The following is a 15534-nucleotide window of genomic DNA, read 5'->3' on the forward strand; positions in this document are numbered from 1 at the left end:
CTCTCTCCAGGTTCTTCAATAAATAATATTTATTGAGACTTGTTATGAGCAAGTCATTGTGCTCTATCCACATACGTGCCACGATCTCTGGTCCCAAGGAGCTGACGCGCTAGTTGGTGGAACCGAACACAAAGCAATTTAAAAAGAAATTAAACGGTGTCAACAACAGTAAGAGTGGTCGCCAGGTTGAACATAATTAGCAGCTGGACAGCAGTGCTTTCAATTGAAGCAAGGGGGCCGCAGAGTAGGGTGACCTGGCAAAGTCAGTGCCCGGGGGACTGAATAACCAGGGGGAGGTAAGGGCACCTGGCAGAGACGTGAGGATGGTGTAAAGTCAGAGGCCAAGATCATCCTGGGCAAGGGTCCATCAACAGGAAGGGTCAGGAGGTGAGACCACAGCATTTCTGCAGACAGAAAAGGGAAATGCAAGCCATCCTGCCTCAAGGAGAGATGTCAGAAACCCTGATTTATAAATGCTTGTAGTTTCAGATCAGGAGAACTATTTCAAGAAGCACCCACTGGGAGAAGTGCACAGAGGTTTGGAGAAAACGTCACGGACACTGTAAAGGAACTAGACCTGAGACATTCACTGCCCTTCTCTCCTGTGTTGTGTACCTGCTGCGGGACCCTGGGACAGGGGTGTGCTGCACTGCTCCTGGACACCCCGCAGCTCAGGGGAGACGCCCACAGAATGGCTGTGCCCAGGCTGCAGGTTGGACCCAGAAATGACTGTAGGGAACAGCCCATGATGCTCAGGTGTGGTCCCCAGAGCTGGGGGAGGGACACTTCCCCAGGGAAATGTGGAAGTCCTTGGAAGCAAGAGAGAACTTCGAGGGGGGGGAGGGCTTCTGTGTCTGGCAGCTTCGCGGGGGTGCTGCGGGCAGCACAGAGCAGACAGGCTGAGGCAGGAGCAGGAGACATCCCATCTGAGGCAGACGTCACCCACCCTGTCCCCTGGGAGTGACACATGTGGACGTAGTCAGGGAGGAGCTCCGCAGAGCGGGGGCAGGGCTCTGAGCTCGTGCCCGTCAGGATGGGTGCAGGGACCAGGGGCGGCCAGAGGCGCGGCTGCAGCCCGGGAGCCCCAGGGGCCAGGTGGGCAGAAACCCAACCCCAGTGTTGGGTTATTAGCGCCGTCAGCACCAACCCCAGAGCTGAACTGTTGCAGCCAGAACCTCATTCTTCCTCTTCCCATCTGCGGTGAGGCACTGGGAAAGGACCAACCCACCTATAAAACGTGTATGATAATCGCACTACTTCCCTGGTGGTCATGAGGCTCAATGAGCAGCTAATACACAAAGCACTCAGGACAGTGCCCGGGACAGGCTGTGCAGCCAATTCCTGCTTCTGCCTCGCAGACTGGGACGTTAATTGTTGACACCTCGAGCCACAATTTAAGAGGTTTGATTTCCCTGAGGTCATCATGCTGTAAGACCAGTCCACGCAGGTATGCAGCTTCTGAGCTGAGCCAAACTTTTCTGTCAACCCAGCTCAGGTGCCAGACACACAAGAAGACACCTGCAGATAATTCCAGAGCTCAGTCTTCCAGATATTGCAGAGGAGAAAAAAGTCATCTTTGATACGCCCTTTCTGAACTCCAGACCACAGAATCTATGAGCATAATAAATGATTGTTTTGTACACACAAAAACACACTAAATATTCATCTCCACTCTTTTCTTGCTTGGTTTCTGATGGAAAATCTGATGTTATTCTTATCACTGTTCTCTGTAGGTATGCTGTATCTTCTCTACACCTTTCAAGATTTTGTCTTTGGCGTTCCACAGTTTGAATATGATGTGCTCGAGTGTTGATTTTCTGGCATTTATGCACTTGGTATCCCCTCAGCTTCTTTGATTTGTGGTTTGCTTTCTGTCATTAACTTTGGAAAATTCTCAACTATCATTAAATCTTTTCCTTGCTCCTTTCTCTCTTCTCCTGGTGTTCCCATATGTAGATATCACACCTTTTGTAATTGTCCCACAACCCCTGGATATTGTTTTTTTTCCTCTTTGCATTCCTGTTTGGGACATTTCTATTGACCCATACTGAAGCTTTCTCGAGGTCCCGTCTACTGAAAGACTCCTCAAAGGCATTTTTCATGTCTGTCCCGGGGGTTTTGATCCTTGGCGTTTCCGCATCTCTGCTTACACTCCCATCACTTCTTGCACACTGTTCACCCTTAGCATGTTAATCACCCTTGTTTTAAAATCCTGGCAGGATAACTCCAGCACCTCTGCCATGTCCAAGTCCACTGCTATTTTACAGGAGCCGGTTATGTGGTGGTCAGGCCGGGAGATGCGAAGTGTTCTGAAGACCTGGGATTAGGCCCATCTTTCAGTGAGCCTGGGGCCTTGGGCTGTGACCTTCACAAGGGACAGGAGAGCTAGAGGGGGCTGGGGCCGAGTCATTCTTCCCCACGTCAGACACGGCTCTGGGGAAGCGTCTCCCTTGGCGAGGAGGCGTCTGTGGTGGAGCTAGCCCTGGGCTTATGACCAAAGGTGAGGGAACTTTCCTCTGATATTCACGATGGAAACTTGGAGCTCCTGGAAACCTAACCGCTGAAGTGCGGTGGCCCCTGGGGTCTTTATCTCAAGCCAGCCCACTCTCAGCAGTTCATCAGGTTACCACTTAAGGGCCCAACTCATCCAGCTCCAGAAGCTTCTGCTTCTCGGAAGCTGTGATTCTCTGAATCGCCCGTCTGTCTTTCCAGTTTTTGGAGCAGTGGTTTGCCCTCTGACCCTCAGTCCTCTACGAGACCTAAGAAATATCAATGATTTGTTTGTTCACCTTTTATCTTGCTATGTGGGAAGGAGAGACAATCGCCAAGCTCTTTACATGTCAGAGCAGAAACCAGAGTCTCCAGTACAACCACTTTGGAAAACTGCATGGGAGTTTTTTAAAAAGCTAAAAATATTCTAACCATATGGTCCAGCCATTACACTCCTAGGTATTTATTTACCCAAGAAAACTGAAAGTATATGTGAATACAAAGACTTACCATAAATGTTCATACCAGCTTTATTTGTAACAGCCAGAAACTGAATGGATAAACAATGTGACACATTCATACGTGAAATACTACTCAGCAATAAAAAGGAATAAATTATTGATACAGGCAATAACACAAAATAATCTCAAAACAATTTTTCTGAATGAAAGGCAAAAACAAGTAAATAAGTACAGACCATATAACTGCATTTATATAAAATTCTGGGAAATGCAAACCAATCTTCCTTCCCTTTCCTTTCCTTTTCTTTTTCCTTTCCTTTCCTTTCCTCCCTTCCTATTTATTTATGGCTGCATTAGGCCTTCACTGCTGCACACGGGCTTTGTCTCTAGCTGCGGCGAGCAGGGTCTACTCTTTGCGGTGCACGGGCTTCTCATTGCGGTGACTTCTCTTTGCTGCAGAGCATGGGCTCTAGGCGTGCGGGCTTCAGGGGTCATGGCACGTGGGCTCAGTAGCTGTGGTGCATGGGCTTAGTTGCTCCGCGGCATGTGGGATCTCTTCCTGGACCAGGGCTCAAACCAGTGTTCCCTGCATTGGCAGGCGGATTCTTAACCACTGTGCCACCAGGGAAGTCCCTCAAACCAATCTTTAGTGACAGGAAGAAGACCAGTGGCTACAGGGATGGGGGTATGGAGGCACAGGAGGCAGGGAATGCACAGGTATGAGTAAACCTTTTTGGGTTCTAACTGCACTACGTTGATTGTGGTGGTGATTTAGTGGAAGAATATGTCAAAATATGTTCAGTGTATTTTACACAGTTAGACCACAATAAAATCTTTTCTAAAAAAAGGAAAATCAGGTTCATATAATACCAGAGATGGATTAGTTTTAGAATATATACAATTAATTTTATCACTGAAAAAGAAAATTAAAAGTTCACCAGTAGGGGGCTTCCCTGGTGGCGCAGTGGTTGAGAGTCCGCCTGCCGATGCAGGGGACACGGGTTCGTGCCCCGGTCCAGGAGGATCCCACATGCCGCAGAGCGTCTGGGCCCGTGAGCCATGGCCGCTGAGCCTGCGCGTCCGGAGCCTGTGCTCCGCAGCGGGAGAGGCCGCAACAGTGAGGGGCCCGCATACCGCAAAAAAAAAAAAAAAAAAGTTAACCAGTAGGACATTTTTATTTATTGAGAACCAATTCAGAGCTAGAAGATATTAGTAATGCATATACATTATATTTATAAACTGATTATATTTCAGCAAATATACCAGAACTTACCCACCTAGCCAAATAAATGCTTCTTTCCCCAAAACACAGACTGTTGAGAATAAAAATTCTTATTCTGACACGTGGCACCTGCTCAACACAATTTTTGGACTGTCTCCTAGATTTGAAATTACCTTCAGTCCCCATTTTATGAGCAACATAAGAAAACTTTTATTGTTTTACGATCACACCTGGTAAATGAAATCCTTATTACATTTCCCACTTTAAAGCCAGGATTTCCAAAATGTATTTGACAACAACCCAATTTTGACAGCATAACACTCTGCCTTTTGACAATTTCCTTGGTGATGGTTGTTTTTCAAGAACATTATCTTGGAATAAAATTGGCTTTGCGTTTCCTCCCATGGAAGGTACACACTGACTGAAAATCAGACATTTTAGAATAAAACTACATGTTTGTAAGCGAAAAAAGAAAATAGGGTTATGCAATAAGCTTGAGACTGACATAGTCAAAAATATTACTCCAAATTTCCCCATTTTACCAGCATTCACTTGATCCATCTCTGGAATAGCACACACTTTCTCTTTAGAATTGTTTACATTACTCTTTTGATTATATGATATTAGATACACTAAAGGAATATTTGTAGAGATACTTGTTATAAAGTGTGAAAACTGGAACACACACTTGTGTGTCCACTGTCCAAATCAGGAACTGGACATTGCCAACTCTGGGCCCTTCCTGATCCCACCCTTTCCTCCTACCCCACCCCCTCTCCTGGCCCCAAGACGACCATTTGGAGCACTGGGTTTTCATCACATGAAATACTTAGCCATCATCACACACGTGTGGCTGGGCTGACTCGTGCCTCACAAGGTTTCATACATATCAACAGTTGCACGTAGCTGCATGTGGGTCACTCATCTTCTGTTACATAATATTTTGCTGTGTAGACGTACCATGATTTGCTTGCCAGTCCCTGTTGATGTGTGTTGGGTTGTTCCGTGTTTGCTGCTACGACCTTGCATATGTCCCCTGGTGCACAAGTGCAAAAGGTTCTCCAGGACGGCAGCTCTCAAACTGCACAGGAGCTTAAACAAACGAAAGCCTGTGTAAAATGCAGCTTCTTAAATCCTAACCCAAGAGATTCTGAGTCAGTGGCTCTGGGGTTGGACCCAGGAATCTTCATTTCAATAGACAGGCAAGGACTCCCGACATGACACTTGTGTCCCTACTACACACCGAGTGACTGCACAAGTCCAGACATACAAGAGAGTGCTTCTGATTTGCCATATCCTTTCATATCCAAACCAACAATATTTATGTTTTCTCTCTTGTGACGTACCTATTCACATCTGCCACCCAGTTCCCCCATTCTCTCGGATTCTGTTGTGCGCTGTCTGGGATGCTAACCCTTTGTGAATTATATGTTGCAACCACTCTGTGGCCTACTGTTTCAGCCTTACATGGAGTCCTTTAATACACAGATCTTTTCATTTTTCGTGTAGTTGAATGTATCAATCTTTTCTGGTATTGTTAATGCATTTTTAGGTAGTTGTTTAATAAACACAAAGTCATAAAAATATATATTTTTTAATGTGTTTTGCCTTTAACATATAATGCTGGAATTGATTTTCTTTTGGTGTGAGGTAGGGATCCAAATTCCTTACCTTCTTCCACATGAATAACCAGTAGTACTAAAACCATTAATTAAATAGCCACTTTCTCCTCACTGATCTGTGATTATATGAGCTGAAATATTTCAGGTTTTCATATACGCATGAATCGATTTTGATTTCTTTCTGCTCTACTGGTCAATCCCCCATCCTTGTGTGAACCCCTCCGTGTATTTACTGTAGCCCTGCCAGGCTTGAGGTAATCTTTTTTTTTTTCCTTCTCCTTTCTCACCTCCTCTTTTCTCTTCTTGAGCATCTTAACTCTGGCCTTTGTTCTAATACATTTAGGAACCAGATTGTCCAATTCCTCAAAAAACCCTGGGGTGATTTGGATTGGAATTGCATTGAATCTACTTGCCAGTATGAGGAGAACTGACATTTTTACAATACTGATTCTTCCTATCAATGAACATGATGGTCTGTCACTGTATTTGTCTTTTTTAATGTCTATGTTAAAGCTTTAAAATATTCCCATGGATGATTTCAAGCCTCTTTTTATTTTTGTCACATTTTTCCCAATAGGTACCTTATGTTTTTGTTGCTAGCATAAAATGGGAACTTTTCAGATACTGGGTGATATATTTCAATGGTTCTGAAATTTTTTAAACTACAAAAAGAAATACGCTAAAAAGTCACTTTTGCCCAGTTCTTATTTACATTTCCCAGCCCCTTACAGTAACTTTTAATCATTTCTTTTTTACCTTTCTAAAGTGTTTTTTTTTCTTTGTGGTTACCCTTGAAATGTCTCTATAAATATTTAATAACTTAAAGACTTAATCTTTCAAATCCCCAGCCAAACAAAAATGGACATTTAAACCACAAGCTCCAGTCAGGCGTAATTTGGCCCAGATGTCCGCCGGCGCACTGGCCCATTTTGAACCATTCCTTCATGACTTTTTCTTCTTACGGTTCCTCCTTGAGAAGTTCCCTTAGAGAAGGAGTACTGGTGAAATCTGCTTTTGTTTATTCCCCAAGCCATCATTGCACACACATTCCTCAAGGAAGTCTTGCCGAGCACAGAATTATAGTTATTTTCCCTTCACACTCTGAAGCACTTGGCATTATTTTCACGAAGATGAACTACTGGAGAGAGACGGACTTTCTCAGTTCTAGTTCCAAAATTTCCCAGGAGGGATCCTGACGGCCCCGTTTGGGTTAGTGGAGCATAAAACGACGGCTCACTTGGCACCCAGGTGGGAGGACACAGTTGTGGGGCGGTGGTGACAAGGGGCCCAGCAGTAGGGAGTAAAATACCTCAGTCTCTAAACTGTGGCTGAAATTTCCCAACACATTCCCATACCATTGGGGGCGGGGGGAGGATTCTTGTCACACACTTTAGCGTCCTTTAGGTACCACGGGATGCCTGTGTGCTCGCAATGACGGGAGCCCGTGAATTGTCCTGACTGTGGGATAAAGAGCCCTGCCCTCCCCACCCTGCTGCCCCAGCTCACCCCTCAGCACAAATCCCGTGGAACCGGACCCCCGCCCCATCATGCCAAAGTGCCTGGCGCATGTGGAGTAAACCCGCTCTTCCCAAGGCCTGTTCAAGCACCTCCATCAGGGGCGCCCTCCCCCACTTGTTCTCGCCCCCCCTTTCATTTGCTGACACTTCCGTCAAACTTCAGGCTCCAGTTTGAATGTCATCTCTCTGGAAACGCCTCCTGGACCAAACTGACTGCAGCAGCCCCTTGTGACTCTGCCCCAGCCCACACGGCACACAGCCCTCAGGGTGCCAAAGGGCTGCTCAATCTACTTGCATTTTGACCAAAAGATAGTTTTAATAAATTTGATTTTAAACTCACAGCATTTTTATGATTTCCTTTTCAGCCTCTTCCCATGATATGGACTACATATCGTATGCTGCATATAAAACAGAGGTGCTCCCGATTTTTGGAATAACTTCCTTGACTTCTAACTTATTAAGGGAAAACAGAAAGCCTATAGATGAGGGAGACACGTCTTAATGGCATTTTGATGAAATCAAAGCAAGTCTTGCCTTCTTAATTCTTTACACTAATATGCAAACTTTTAAATGTAACTGAAGATATAATTATGAAATCTAGACAATACTCACATGTTTTTGAAGAGTAAGGTGAGGGAGTAATCGTGGAGAATTTCTGCCCTCTGGGAACTGAACGTGCCCCTGAGGCCCATGCAAGGTGGGTGGCGAGGCCTCCTGGTTCGAGGCAGGGCTGGGGCAGGCAAGAAACGCCAGGCAGAACCCTGCCACCTGCTGGGGCTCCCAGGACAGGTACGGCTCCATCCACATGGGTGAGAACAGAACGGTGAACAGGCAGCTGCAGCCAATCCTAATTTGCATTCTCCCATGGAAAACAGGCCTATGTTCTCTTACTGCAATTTTTTTTCAACTTTCAAACAAGCTTAACTGTAGTAAGAACAGGACAAGCATCTTATGAAACTCTGAGGAACGTTGGCAAATGCCTGTATTTTGTCAAATTGTTAACTCCCTTCAGAAATTTTGGGGTGGTGATGCAGGAATGGAGAAGTGTAATGTGGATCATTAAATTATAGCATAACAGATAGAAAATAGAACACAATTGAGCTTTTAAGTCTAAAATTAAAATTTTTTAAGTGGGCAATACTATAATTAATTTGTTTACCTTCTATATCATTGTGATGTTCAATAGCCATTAACAATGCTTTACCAAAGCAAAAACATGAAAAAAAGGCAAAATAAAAAAAAAAAGAGACTCCTAATAACAACACTTTTACAACAGTAGTTACAGAACATGGATTTTTAATGAATTTCATACTGCACTGAAGACACTGAACACTTAAAAACAATTACATCAACACAATGAAAACAACTGCTTCTATACAACACTGATAAATGCACACCTTCTCCCCAAAAGAAACTTTTCACAGATTTAAGCAACAGATGACTTACATAGGATTCTTCAGATTCCAAAATAGGTACAGATTTTGGCTCTGCATAAGCTGATGTGCAGTGGTTGAGAAAGGGCGCCCCTTCATCCAACAACATACCTCTCGTGAAATTCTCCATCAACACAGTTTTCAGTAACCACCCATCTCTTTGTTATTAAATGAAATTCTGGACATGTCGGCACATGGACAAAACCAATTCCACTTCCAAACACTATTTCAGATATGATCAAGGCAGCTGGTCACACAACTTCATTTCAGGCACACACATGCACAAACCTGCGGACACTCACACGTGCACACACACACACTCACTACCCCCATCTCCTTCACGATGCCTGAAGACATCCCTCTCAGCCATGGCAGCGGGTCCTGCTCCTGAGAAGGGCCGAGCCCTGGGCAGGAACAGGGAGGGGGCAAGGGAGACACGGCTGCGAGCGGAGCCTCGTCTGCACAGGCCACATGGCTGCATACACATGTGTTTACACGCTTCCAATTTTTTAATCCAGCAGAGATCTGGTTCTTTAATCTGGCTTAGCGACCTGCAGACATTTCCCAACGTTTCCAAAAGTAATTCTAAGACACTCAGACGTGAGACTGAAGCAGAAGAGGAGCTGGCATGTGCGGACAGCCCTGCTGTGGAGACCCCAGAAGGGCAGGCGGCAGCCTGCGCCGTCCTGACCCTGGCGTTGGGGAATGTCAGACTCTAATAACCAGCTCTTGAGCTGCTGTTGTTATAAAGCTGCCCTAAAACTCTTGCTGTCTGTCCCTCGCTCTGGTTCTCCCCGGCCCCACCCTCCTGCCCAGCCAGGAGTCATCTCAGAACCAGACCCGACGACCCAGGGCAAGAGGCCTGAGATGGTCTACCGCAGGCCCTGAGGCAAAGGGAGCCATGGGCGAGGCACCATCTCTAGTGCCCGCGACACCACAAAACGGAAGCGGTGACCAGGACTGGGCCATCACGATCATTTCCAATGTCACCCTCCAGTGCCTGTCCCAGCGCTGGCCTCCAAGGGTTACATATGTGAGGGGGGGCACTGAGATGTCTCGTTATCAGACTGTAACTCAACAAGAAACATGGCTCACGAACACCAGGTAGAAAGTCCCAAGAAGGCGAGACTGACAGACTCCCTGGCAGAGGGGGCACCGAGAGCCACCCGCCCCCTGGGAGCTGGCAGCTAGTGAGGAAGGAGCCTTTCCTCTTCAGGTACGTGGGCTGCGCTGGCCTCTCCTGCCTTCTGAACGAACTCATGTTCCAGCTCTAGATCAAAAAGTGCATGAACCAGGTAACAGTGACACCCCAAGTTTTCCAAATACTTTGCTTTTGAGGTAGTACTCATTTATTTGCATTATTGGCTCTCAAATACCACCCAGAAAGTGAACCCACTGGGAAACATGCAAACCCAAGGTGTAGAAAATAAATAAGGTTTGTTTTCAGGCAGCAGGGCCTTCTAGAAAGGTCAAGTCACATTCAATGGATAAGTCATTTGAAACTTCTAAAAACTGTTTATAACCATAGCTATAAACTAAAGTGCTTTAAATTTTGCTTAATACCTGGAATCAGTGATTAGAATCATTAAATTTTAGAATTTGCTAGCATGAGACTTCAGGAGATTGAAATGATTTTCTATAAAAAGAGCAGAAACTCTTTCCTTTCAAAATAAACTATCCAAATTCAACATTCTATGCTTTTTTTAACTTCTAAAATCCAAGTTGATTTTACAGAACTGTAACAGAACACAGACGTGAAGCTGAGTTAACACACGCTGGAACCCCACGCAGACCTGAGCATGAGGTCCCTGCTCGCTCCTGCCAGGATAAGGCAGAAGCAGATCATCGTTCCAGAAACGTGGAGACCACTGACACCTCCCAGTGAGAACAGGGTTCATGTTTCACTTGCGCAGACACCACGCCCTCCTGTCACCCCAACACACCCAGGGACTCAACACCAACAGCCGCGGGAGGGGCTCCACCTCTACGGCCCGTGATGCCAACACACACAACACAGAAATAAACAACAGGGGCACACTCTGGACGCTTCATGCAGGCTGGGTACAGCTTGGAGAGAGCACACATCTCCTGCTCAGCATCCACCACCCACAGCAACGGCTCCCCAGCGCCAGGCGAGCCGGCAGTCGCAGTCCCTGGCTGCCGAGGAGCCTCAGAGCGGTGCCCTCACTTCTCCTGCAGCAGTGCCGGGATGTTGATGTTCCAGCCGATGGCCTGCCGGTCAAAGCCGCAGGTGAACAGGTTGCACACGGGATGGTCCTCACTCCAGGCCGAGCCGCACACCATCCTCCTGTGGCCCTGCGACCAAGCACACAGCACAGTCAGAGCAGGGCTCCCCAAGCAGGACCAGATGAACCACACACGCCCAAACGACCCAACGGAAATGAGAGCCATGAACACAATTAGTCCAAGTGACACCTCCTGTGTTGCTGGTGGAGAAGCCTCCACGAAATGAGGGGTCGGAACACGAATGAACTCATTGAGGCTCACCAGCGCCTCAGGATTCTTTCTTCAAGAAAGGAGTCAGGGCTTCCCTGATGGCGCAGTGGTTAAGAATCTGCCTGCCAATGCAGGGGACACGGGTTCAAGCCCTGGTCCAGGAAGACCCCACATGCCGCGGAGCAACTAAGCCCATGCGCCACAACCACTGAGCCTGCGCTCTGGAGCCCATGATCCACAACTCCTGTGCCCACGTGCCACAACTACTGCGCACCTAGAGCCTGAGCTCCGTGACAAGAGAAGCCACTGCAATGAGAAGCCCGTGCACCGCAACGAAGAGTGGCCCCCGCTCGCCACAACTAGAGAAGGCCATGTGCAGCAACAAAGACCCAATGCAGCCAAAAATAAATAGATAAATAAATAAATTTATTTTTTAAAAAAAGGAGTCAGATCACAGTCAACAGGAAGAATACATAAATGGTCACTTTGGAAAATTTTAATGAATAAATGAGGCTGGGTGACGTGGGAAACAGTAAATAAAATTCACTCAAAGACCCCAAATACCACATTAACAAATAATCGGCTCAGGTAATAAAGGAGCTAGAAATATACCTTTGGTGCCAAATAAAACAAGGATAAAATAGATGGCCTTTCAAGTAGATTCCCGCCACCTTCAGGGATTCAGTTAAATATCAGAATGTTGGAAAAAATATTGCAGTTTACTTGGAAAGTTTATAGCAGATACATACACTAACATGTTACTATAATATTATACAACAGGTACAAGAGGTAGGATTCAGAAAAACTGACAGAAATTCTGTAAGTAAAAGAAACTCTCGGGACTTCCCTGGTGGCACGGTGGTTAAGAATCTGCCTGCCAATCCAGGGGACACAGGTTCGAGCCCTGGTCCGGGAAGATCCTACATGCCATGGAGCAACTAAGCCCGTAAGCCACAACTACTGAGCCTGCGCTCTACAGCCCGCAAGCCACAACTACTGAGCCCCCGTGCTGCAACTACTGAATCCCGTGCTCCACAACAAGAGAAACCACTGCAACGAGAAGCCCGTGCACCGCAACGAAGAGTAGCCCTCGCTCGCCACAACTAGAGAAAGCCCGTGCGCAGCAACAAAGACCCAATGCAGCCAAGAAAAAAAAGAAAGCAAAATAAATAAATCTATTTCACCTACCACTTTAGGAAGAAATTAATTCAAGCACAACAGAATTCTACAATTCCTACAAGGCTGAATGTTTACAGACAATTAAAAATGAAACTGTCTCCATGGAATTAGTACCACGAAGAACTGCTTGGAACTCCCTCTTTCTTGAGGGAGAAGATTCTCAAAGCCATGAAGGGACCTGGGCTCCTGGGTCAGAACGCAGACCTCACACGCTGTACAGCTGTTCTATTTAACACTCAGGCCCACCTAAGAGAGAGAATCCTATCCAGTTAAGGTGCAGCTTAGGTGCTGCGTCGGTGACACCCAGCAGTTCGCAAATGTGAAGTTGCCTGGACAAGCAATTCATGGCTTTGTTGGGGTGGTGAAGGTTTCCTGAGTTATTCTAATTTCGTGAGTAGTTTGTCTATGAAGTGCACTCAAAGAAAACAAAGCTCCACAACTAACTTGGGACGGTACACGTAAGAGCTGCAAAAGGGAAGACACGGCTTTGTCTGAAGGACAGAGGACCTCTGGGAAGCTGGTGCCACTTACAGCAGAGATGTCTTCCCTGTCTACCAATCTACCTGCCAGCCTGCCTCCAAAACCGCCCTGGGCCCGCGGCTCAGCAACTGCTGCGAGGTTTTGCCCAGGACAAGGCGGAGGAGCAGCGGAGGAGACTGGGGGTGCAGACACACTCACTGACTGCAGAGTCAGGCACAGACCCTGTTGGAAACAACAAGGGACTGGCTGACCCACCACACAGCTTCCACTGTGAATGTAGAAAAGGCCGAAGGAAGCCAGGGAGAGAGTGGTGTGTGTGGGCTCCATGGAGCAGAGCCTGTAAGTGCTGCCCAAAAGCAGGGGCTTCGTCCACTATAGCTCCACCTGCTGCCCCCTGGTGCTGAGACTGGGCCCTGAACTTGGACTTGCCCAGGTTCCCAGATGCCCCCCCCACCCATATGCTGACTCAGCAGGTCTGAGCTGGTGCTGCGGAGCCCCAGGCTCCCCAGCGAGTCCGCCTCCTGCACTGCACCGGCCGAGATGAACCAGGAGCAACCCCTGCCTCACGAGAAAGTGCATCTAAATGGAGACATGACCGCCACGGAAAGGTGCCCCCAGGACCCACGACCACCGCCCCCACAGGACAACAACACACGCCTGCCCGGCGGTGAGTTCAGCTGCTGTGCCCAGGGAGTTCTGAAATGCAGCGGGGAGACCAGGAACTGAAAGCCTGATTATCTCAGTTTAAACTTAAAAGCTGCTGCTCAGCTCAGGTATCAGGTAACGTTTCCAGCTTTCAATTTTATGCACTCCAAATACAGACTAAGTACTTCCAATGGAAACCCAGCAACCAAAGACTTAGTAAGAAAATGGGTGTAAAAATCGTGAATATTTTTCTATTGACTATCTGTTGAAATTATGTTATTTCGGATGCATTTGGTTAAATAAAATACACTGTTAGAATTAATTTCTCTCTTTTTGTGAAGGGCTATTGGAGCACTGGACACGCCCAGACTGGCTGGGAGTTCCCATCCATCAGTGATGCTGGGCCCAGGACCCCAGGCTCCCTGTGAACAGACTCGGCCCCAGCACGTACCTGCCGACTGCTGCGTGGGAGCCTCGCCAGCCGCACGCCCGACATGTCAAACAGCCTCACCTGGCGGTTGTCGTGGGGGAGGGCAATGATTTTTTGGCCAACGCACACATTGATCCTTCAAAGAGATAAAATCAGGTTACATACAAAACAATGACAGCACAAGTTTCTGAGTTTATAGATTATGATGCAGTAAGGGATTTCATACTATTCACACTTCAAGGCAAATCACACCAGCAAACCACAGGTATTATCTGCCTAGGGCATCAGGAAACAGGCCAAGTTACTTACATGTAACTTACACGTATGTACTGCTCAGTAACCTTTGGCCATAAACGGCTCATTCCTATTCTTACAAAGCTCAATACACCAACATGATTCTACACCTAAGTTTCAGTATTTATAGATACTGGATATGCATTAGAGAATCAATAAAAAATACTTTCCCGGGAGTCTAAACCACTTTTCCCAGGGCTCTACCAAGTAAACACAAATTTACATGAAGCAGACACAAGCCACAAGGCCCCCTTCAAGCCACACTAAGGGTTCACATGAGGAGGACCACTGTCACCTGTTGATGGCAGAGTCCGTGCGGATGGTCGCGATGGGGGACCTCATGTTCTTCAAGTCCCAGACCTTCACGGTGCGGTCGTCGCTGCCGGAGACCACGTTATCTCCTACGGTGAACACGGCAGAGGTCACGGTGCTGCAAGTAAAGGACACAGGGTCAGAACCTCGTCAGGAAGTTCCCGTCCACACTGCGTAACAGACACATGCTCTTGCTGCCAGAGGCCCTGGCAGGTGGGTGGAGATGTGGACGCTGCGAGTCGTGTACCCCGCTCACTGGCCCTCCCGCCTAAACCTCCACTGGGCATGCAACTGAGCACAGCTGACCTCTCCTACTCAACCTCAACTTCTCCAGGCAACGGAGCAAGGAAAGGCTCCCAGAAGAGATGGACTAGATTAGACAGAACCTGCCAAAATCTCTATACAGCAGACGATTAAAAAAAAAAATCCATCCCAACTGCAACTTTCAATCAATTTAATCAGAACACGGGAAAAAATATTCCAACAAGAACAAAAACCAGTTTAAAAAAAGATATGAACAAACTCTTCTCCAAGAAAGGTTTACAAATGGCCAATAGGCCCATGAAAATTTGCTCAACATCATTAATCATCAGGGAAATGCAAATCAAACCAAAATAAGCTATCACCTCACACCTGTTAGAAAGGCTGTCATCAAAAAGACAAGAGATAAGTGTTGGGGAGGATGTGGAGAAAAGGGAACCCTTGCGGGAATGTAATTGGTAAAGCCACTACGGAAAACAGTGCGGAAGTTCCTCAAACAATTAAAGACAGAACTACCATGTGATCCAGCAATTTCACTCCTGGGTATTTATCTGAAAAAAAACAGAAACACTAATTCAAAAAGACACATGCACCCCAATGTTCATAGCAGCATAATTTACAATAGCCAGGACATGGAAGCAACCTAAGTGTCCGTCGACAGATGAATGGATAAAGAGAATGTGGTATATATATATATATATATATATATATATATATATATATATATATAT

The 15534-nt window shown here is 46.7% G+C and overlaps 1 protein-coding gene across 3 annotated transcripts in view; it reads right to left on the reverse strand.

The window, feature by feature from the left end:
- Window positions 1-8598: 8598 nt before the first annotated feature.
- WDR37 (WD repeat domain 37) overlaps window positions 8599-15534 on the reverse strand; it is a 59310-nt gene continuing 52374 nt past the window's right edge. For all 3 annotated transcript variants that reach the window (XM_029237390.1, XM_029237391.1, XM_029237389.1), the window contains exons 12-14: window positions 14526-14660; window positions 13958-14072; window positions 8599-11061 (exon numbers count right to left, since the gene is read on the reverse strand). In XM_029237390.1, coding sequence (XP_029093223.1) covers window positions 10930-11061; window positions 13958-14072; window positions 14526-14660 — 382 coding nt within the window. In that variant the 3' untranslated portion in view covers window positions 8599-10929. The remainder of the gene's footprint in view (window positions 11062-13957; window positions 14073-14525; window positions 14661-15534) is intronic.

The sequence above is a fragment of the Monodon monoceros genome, unplaced genomic scaffold (genome assembly GCF_005190385.1).
Source record: "Monodon monoceros isolate NGI ecotype Baffin Bay Population unplaced genomic scaffold, NGI_Narwhal_1 Super_Scaffold_21, whole genome shotgun sequence".
NCBI lineage: Eukaryota > Metazoa > Chordata > Mammalia > Artiodactyla > Monodontidae > Monodon > Monodon monoceros.